General features: G+C 45.2%; 1 protein-coding gene across 1 annotated transcript in view; it reads right to left on the bottom strand.

The window, feature by feature from the left end:
- Positions 1 to 2522: 2522 nt before the first annotated feature.
- hs6st1a (heparan sulfate 6-O-sulfotransferase 1a) overlaps positions 2523 to 8177 on the bottom strand; it is a 48723-nt gene continuing 43068 nt past the window's right edge. Inside the window, exon 4 of the mRNA XM_037485799.2 lies at positions 2523 to 6974. Coding sequence (XP_037341696.1) covers positions 6657 to 6974 — 318 coding nt within the window. The 3' untranslated portion in view covers positions 2523 to 6656. The remainder of the gene's footprint in view (positions 6975 to 8177) is intronic.

Genomic DNA, 8177 nt, shown 5'->3' with positions numbered 1-8177 from the left:
CAGTTTGATGTTCCCACGTAAACGTCCCTTCGCACATACACACAGGCACGGACGACGCAACACAAAAATCGACTGCATCCCTACGAGGATAGGCAAAAACGTCCTCGTGGTACAGCCCTCGCAAACCGTCAGACCTGCCCTCGCACGCACACACTGTGCCCACAGGGCGTGCTCATCTGTCAAGGAGGTGACATCTTCCGATGAATTATGGGAGATGGTTGTCATCTTCTCCGGGGTCACATGCGAAATGGCGAACCCGGTCTGTTGGCTCCCTCGCCTCACGCTATCACACGTCAGCCATTTTAGAGGTTGAAAGCCTCAACGGGGGACCGAAACGACCTCAATTAAACCTCCATTAATATTAATACATTTTGTCGTTTCACGTGAGTTGCCGCTAATTAAATGTGTCCCTGACTGTATAATGGGGGTCGGACGGGGTCTTCTACATGAAGCTAATTCACCACCTTACAGCCACCCAACACTGGGCTGGTCTGGGCTCAAAGCGTTAATACAGACGCCGGTCTCGAGTACCTTGGTGTTGGTAACAGTTAACACCTATTCAGCAGAAGGGGAGCTTTTTAATTGGGACACTTTTTTACGCGACGCTTTATGATTTTCATTCCTACGCTGTGCGCATGTGTCGTGTATAAAGGGACTGTACAGCGTGTTTGGCGCTGACGCAGGCTTTGTCTCCCGCTGCATTTCTCCAACATCAACACATATGTGGAGTGAAGTCTTGTAACGCCGAGACTTTAATGTGGAGGTTAATATGTTTGCAGCGGAGAAGCTCTTTATGAGCTCTTGGCCCACAGCTCTGCTTGCACACACACACACACACACACACACACACACACACACACAAAAACATAATAAACAAACCATAATGGGATTGTGGGATTCCTCAGATTCTACTCCCACTGGTGTCAGTCTGTACCGGCTCCAGAGCCGAGTGCTGCCTGGGAGGTTGGATTTGTCTGATCTATCCTTTAATATCATGAGAGATGATTTGGTGTTGACCCGGGGGTTAGGCAAACCTGGAGTGGGAGGTCAGATAACGGCCCCAGTTGTCCAATTTAATCAGATTTATTTTTATTGCTGAAAGAAAAATGTGCACTCCCACAATGGACGGAGCTCACTCGTTGCCCGGTGTATTTTTTAGACAAAACAGGGTATTGAAATCCTGCAAATTGTTTTGTGTAGAGAGATTCATCCACATTGTTGTATGTTTTGACAACTGAGGTCTAATCCATGCCACCTCTGGAAATGACTCAACCAGCTCCAGAGTGACCAGTGCCAATCCTCCAGATCTACAATAGCCTGGCTCTGGTGCATGTGAGGGAAGCACTCACTATGAACTTATCTGCAGAATCCCAAGCTGAACATAAGCGATAATAATGTCGGTGTCTTTGTCTGCACGAAAGCAGCAAAGGACCGAGCAACGAGGAGCTGCGTCCAGTTTGACCTCCTAAAAAATGGACGGCAGCCAGAGCTCATACAATCACTCAGAGCCGGACTGCTGCGCTTGCACGAGAGCGAGCAGGCACTTTCTCTCCAACACGCACATGTTCCCCCCAAAACAAAAGCCGTCCAGCCCTCTGCAGTAGCTGAGCCATTATTGTTTGTTTAGTCCAGCTGCACTTGAAATGACAGCGACCCAGAGCCATGGGGAGGATTAAAGACTGCGTTCAGTCCAGAACACCATGTACCAGCTGCCAGAGAGGCTGCACAGCCTTCCCACTTCTCTCCCTCTCCCCCTCATTCTCTCGTCATACGTCAGCCACAAACACTTCCTCTCTTCCCTGCTGTCTGACACGAGGACCCTCTCTGACTCCTCGTCTCTCGTACTCTCGCCCTCCTCGCTGCCCTCTGATCTCCCTCCAGCCGATGGCCTCTGCCTGTCACCGCCCAGGATAATTCTTTTTTTTTTCTTCTTTTTTTTTATGTCCAGCCTTGAAGGGGTCAAAGTTGAAAGCCGCCAGACTGCTCCATCTTTTTTACGCGTGCTCAGCTAACGGCAGAGAACGATATTTGTAAAGTCCCTGCAGCCTGCGTCCCCGGCTAAACTACCTGCCGTTGCAAAGGAAGAGGCATATTTGTGTACTCATACATGTGTTAGGCAGGCCCGAGCGGCTGCAGATGGAATTAGGCTGTAGATCACCGCTGCCAGAGCTCAGGCTGTCATTGGGGCGGGGGGGGGGGGGGGGGGGGCAGGCGTGTTTATGGGTTCATGGCGGTTAGCAGAAGCGGTAGAAACGTCCTCTCTGGCTCGACCTGTAGATGGAGGTGTAGAAAGCTAGAGGGAAAATTGTCCCCAAATAACCTGACTTAGGAAACTGAGGGTTTATTAAATATATTCTCTGGAATATATGGTAAATTTCTACTTACTGAATTTCTAAGTACTGTGGATGTATTTTTTTCATCTAAAAAGTAGTCAAAAGGGAGAAGTGTTTTTCATACTTAAGAGAGTGAGAGTGTGGTAAATTTGACAAATGATATGCAGTGACAACCAAAACACATTCAGGTCTGTAAAAATGAAATATTTTAATTGGTTGCTTGATGATTCATTTTTGCAATCATAAGAAACAAACGCAGAATGATGCATACATAAGGAGCCAGAGACAGACTGCACACCAACCCGAAAAAAACAAGTCTCTATCATACTTTTTAACATCTCTTTTAAAAAAATAAAATAGCAAGATGGATAAAAAAGGATGGTGTTAGCGACACATGGGTTGCTTTATTGTCACAAAGGAAATGCTGTTAAGACATCCGATATACATAGTGACAAGACATAAAATATTTGAGTATAGCTTTACAGCATTAATTCCTGGAAGAATTTTGAGTGAAAGGATTAATTTTTCCTTCACACACTGTTCCGGTGTGTGGGTTAGAAGGTGGGTGGGTGGTGGTGGTGGTGGGAGGGGGGGGGGGCTGAGGGCATTTTTGAGGACTGCTTCAAGACTGATGGTCGCTTGAAACGGCAACGCTGAAAATAAATCACTCTGAAGGTGGAGAATCGGTTTTGTAGTCTCGTTTCAACCACTAATGCAGGAGCAGATATTGGTTTGGAGCCCAAACCCAAGTGTGACTTTGAAAAAGAGGTTGCGGGCAGCAAGCCTGGAGCTGCACTCGTTTCAAGGAAACAATGAAATGGAAGTTACTACAAAACAAAAAAAGGGCGATTATTTGCGTTACTTTGAAGGCAACATAAGAAAAAACAGCATATTGACACTGGATGCATCCCAATTCCTTACACCCCTCCTTCCTCCATTCCTCCCCTTCCCCTCATGAATCATGACTGATTCGAAAGGAGCTGAACTAAAGGAGAGACACCGAGGATGTAGGGTGATTAGTTGAGTCTTGTAGGCGGCTAAATTGTTAGTTTCTTCTTTCCTTAGACCAAAAAATAACACAAACGTCTTGTTAACTGCAGGATGCAACTATTTATCCTTTTTTCCAAGGCAGCTTGCATCCTCCCTTCGCCTCCCTGGATGACACCGGACTTGGACTACATTCATTTGAATTCAAAGCGTGACACGTGTAACTTTTGCATTCTCTTCTCCAGCGTCTTCTTCTTGGCATTCCCTTTTATTGCTCTATTTTTGGGGGTTTGATAACAATTCATTGAATATGAATTCAGTATGAAATCAACAAATAAAAACTGAATCCTTTTTGAATCCCTTATTAAACCTTTTTTCAGTTGAGTTATAATGAACTAAAACTCAAAGAACTATCACCATTTGTTAGCTGAGATGGAAGAAAACACTTCACACATAAAATGGTAGTAATATGACAAGTTATGAAATGTTGATTAAATGAATCCGGCACATTGAAATAACAATTGAAGCTTAATTACTTTACGACCCGCTTACCAAGCAACCCGCTCAAATGCTTGAAGTCCTGATGCAGAACTATTAAAAGAATCATTTTGAAATATTCTCATGGAAAGGTTGATATGAACCGTGTGCAATCATATTAGATTCCCTACAGACGGACCATTTTGTTTTGTTGAACTACAACCCACACAGTCTATTTGCAGTTATGGAGTTGCATTTCTTTTCTCCAACAAACCATCTTTGCCTGAGTACAGACCAAGTTTAATTGTTGCCATTCCCGAATTAATACATCTTATACAACCTATAATCAGAGCACTTTACTTAATAAATCATCCTGATCCTGCTTCCTACATCAATCAATTGGGAGACGTCAGAGCGTAATATTTTACATGATTTTTTGGGATGTTTAGATCTCATATTAATGCCATAACAATAACAATAAATGTAAATTTAATATTAGATGTGTTTTTTGCCCTCAGTGGACACCCCAAAGGTTTGAATGGGGAATTACAGAATAATGTACAGAGTGTCGATGTCCCAAGTTAGTCTACTTTCTGTTTGTCGTTTCAACGGGAAAAAACGACAGAGCAGGAGGTGGGAAAATACATTCAAAAAGCGATTAGGTTGGGATCAGCGCTAAGAGAATGGGGAAACTTTTGTATTTTTGTTTGAACAAAAAAGCCCCTGAGAAATAAAAAAAAGTTCAAAATAACTGATTGTGTAAAAACATGGTGCAATCGGTAACCCAACCCTGCTTGTGGAATTTGCCGTTACTTGTAAAGACGTGTCACACGCGCAGATTTTTCAAAGTAGAAATTAGGATTTGCATCATTCCTGGTGACACAAACGTCATGCGCAACTACGTCACAGGAAGGAGGGGGAGGAAAATGTCGAAGGAAAGAGCCGAGGGGAGAATTACTGGCTTGCATCATTGCAACGGTCACACTGCTGTGACGTGCAGTTGGAGGGACATTATTGTCCCCCCCCCCACCCCCCCACCACATCTCCATAACCACGCAAAAAAAAATGGCAACATAATTGGTCGTGGAACCTGTCATTCACAAAACTCAGAAAAAAATAATCAGGCATCCTCTCTCATTCAGGCAAACTTTTTACAAAGGCATACTGTACATACTATTTACACACACACACACACACACACACACACACACACACACACACACACACACACACACACACACACACACACACACACACACACACACACACACACACACACACACACACACACACACACACACACAAAGTAGTCAGAGAAATAACTGTAGAATAATGCAGACGTAATATCTGTCAATAATTGTTTTAACTATGATCCCAGTACGTAGAGGCACTGCTACTCTTCAGGGTGACACCGGTCAGACTAATGAGCCGCAGGTCACCGGCGCCGCGTGAGCCCTTTTTGCGGGGAGGGAGGGCTTGTTTGAGACCGCCGCTTTTACAATGCAGCTCTTGGTCCGAAATAACAAGACCTGTGAAAATGCCACCCACTGCATTAAGAGCTCACTATTGCCATGGTGACCGGCAGTTCCACGACTACTAAGCATCTGTCTGAGTTCAGGTTTCCAAAGTGCTCGTCGCTCACACAGCACGGTCCCTGGCAACGACCTGCAGCAGACTCACTCCTCCTCTCCCCTCCCCTCCTCCTTTGCTCTCCTCTCCTCCCCTCTTCCCTCCTCTCCTCTCTCCTCACCTTTGGTTTCTTCGCACCTATGCGAGATTCGACTCGGTAATTGGCTGTCATTCCCAGCAAGGCTGAGACACACAAAACAACAGAGGAGGGAGAGGAGGAAACGTAGTCGTTACGCGACGGCATCTTTGAGAACCTTTAACAGACAAACGGGCTACTTTTACCCCCCCCCTCCTCCCCCGCCCGGCCCCCCTCCAAGATGCAAGGCTTCAGTAATGGCTATGGTCCGTTGTACATCAATACGATCCATAAGCTTTGACTTATAAAACCAATAAAAATAAAGAAATAAAGGAATCACTTTTCATTAGGCAGCAATATTGGTCTCAGTGTTATCACAATTCTGCTTTAAAAAAAAGCATAAACAAAAAGGAAAAACAAATAAAATCATCCTGAAATGAGAATGAGTCATTATTTCATGGCCAAAGCGTGTTCATGGGTAAAATGGCATTTTTTTTTTTTTTTTTACGCAGAAAGCTTTATTACACATCTCAGTCCAACTTTCCTTTGCTTCCTTCTTTCAATTTCGGTCTCTCATGTACTCCATCTGCCAGCTTTCTTCAGCTCAGTCATTAGCATACTTTCATAGCAGTCCCAGTTCCTGTGAAATTGGAGTATCCAGGAAGTCGACGTTAGCAAGAGTTTGTGGGAATTCACAGACTTAATTTTCTCATGCTCCATATTAGGCCACAGAGAACAAGAGGAATACAGGAGGTGGAGGAGAGGGGGGGGGGTGCAGGTGGATGAGATGTTTGGCGCTCCGTAACTCTCCCAAAACATCTCTCACTACACCAGTCAGTAATGATGACGAGAGAGACCGAGAAACTCTGAGGGGCAGCGAGGCAGAAAGGGCAAGCGGGTGCTAATAACAACTGGGCAAACCTCAATAAGGTGAGCTGATGCAATTGACCAAGCCCAGGTCTCCATAGCAACCGCTGCAGCTCGCATTCCCGTGGCCCAACTCTCCGTGTTTTTGTCAGTTATTTGGCTATTTCGATGCAGGAGCCACTGTGAGTGTGTGTGTGTGTGTGTGTGTGTGTGTGTGTGTGTGCGTGTGTGCGCGCGTGTATTTCACATTACATATGCATGTCTGTGTGTGTGTCCTCATTCTGCTGCTACCAGCGGTTGATGATCTGGTTCATGTAGTCCTCAGTGGGGAGCCTGCTGCCCGCCTCCTCGGTTCGGCCTCCCTCCGCCCGCTCCTCCCTCTCCAACTCTCCGTCCTCCAGAGTGGACACCGAGCTCTGGCGGGCGTGTGAGGGCCACAGGCTGACGCCCAGGCCCAGGCCCTGGTGGCTCTGCTGCATGTGGCTCTTGATGCGCTGCAGCCGCCTCTCCTGTTGCCTTGTGTACTGGTAGCGCTGCTGGAACAGGTCCCTGGCGTAGTCGTAGAGCTCCATGTCCAGCTCATTCAGCTCCTCTATACGCTGGATCTAACGACGGGGGGAACAGATGAAAACTTTGGGTAAAGAGGTGGAAGTCTCCTTTGGGACAGAATTCTCCTCGGTCTGTGTTTCAATTATTAAAAAAAAGAAATGAAAAGGAGACGCGCAGAGCTGATAGTCGCCACAGTAGACAATCTAATTACTAATTATCTCAGAGTGGGAAACATTTCCAATCTGGCCAGTGCTGCATTTATGGTGCTTCTTTCAGGACATAGGAGTAAAGCGCTTTTTTTGTTGTTGTTGTTGCCAGAGCGATCGCTCGACTGGCCCCATTCAAACGAACAATGGGGCTAAAGTCAGTCTTAACACGGGCTGAGAGAGCGCTCCATTTCATCTGTAGTACTAAAGCTTTATAGGACTTCCAGCATGAGAAGGGAACAGAGAAAAAAGAAAGTGTGTTGGAGTGTGATAGCAGAGACATGTGTGTGATGTTCAATGCGATGCAATGCAGCCGAGTTTATTGCTGTGAATCATCTGCTGTGTGTGGACTCAACATGCAGGGGGACATGATTAGGAAACCCGTTTGAATCCAAAATTACTAAAATAAATTAGCTTTCAACAGCTCTGCCGGAGAGGGTAAATATTATTTTCTTCACCTGCTGATGTAATTACTTGACATTTTAGAAATAATGAAATACTGTCACAATTTCACGCAGTGCCGGGTTTTTTTAAGCATTTCATTTGAGAGCGAAAACATTTTCAAACTCAAAATGCCACACACAGCCTCCCCAACCTGTCAGACTTGTACCAAGTGATATGTTCTCTTTTTTTGTGAAAATAACCACATAACCTACCCACAGCCTCTGTCAGCAGGGCATCATTTATTTCCTGGTTTTGGTGTTTAAATCAACAGTCTAGGTGCTGGGGGATATATATTTTTTGGGCTTGGATTTAAGCCGAAGAACTCCCACACTGGACCAATCAAAGTGTGAAGAATGGGTTTGAAGCTGCGTTTTTTTTTCTTAACGGTGACAGCCATCCCAACTCATTTCACAGCAATGTGAGACAACTGCGTTCCTCTCTAAATTCTCATTTTTCAGAAGATTACCCTTTTTCGAATATTCTTAATATTTTCTAGTCTGCTGCAGCCGCCATGTTTATTTTTGAGAGATATTGGTCATAACAGTCTCAGTACATGTTCTGTTTAGTGGTTCCAGTGTTTCCTAGGATTTAACGTTCTATGGGCATTTT

Source organism: Pungitius pungitius, chromosome 14 (assembly GCF_949316345.1).
Source record: "Pungitius pungitius chromosome 14, fPunPun2.1, whole genome shotgun sequence".
In the NCBI taxonomy this organism is placed as follows: domain Eukaryota; kingdom Metazoa; phylum Chordata; class Actinopteri; order Perciformes; family Gasterosteidae; genus Pungitius; species Pungitius pungitius.
This window is presented reverse-complemented; position numbering and strand designations above follow the sequence as displayed.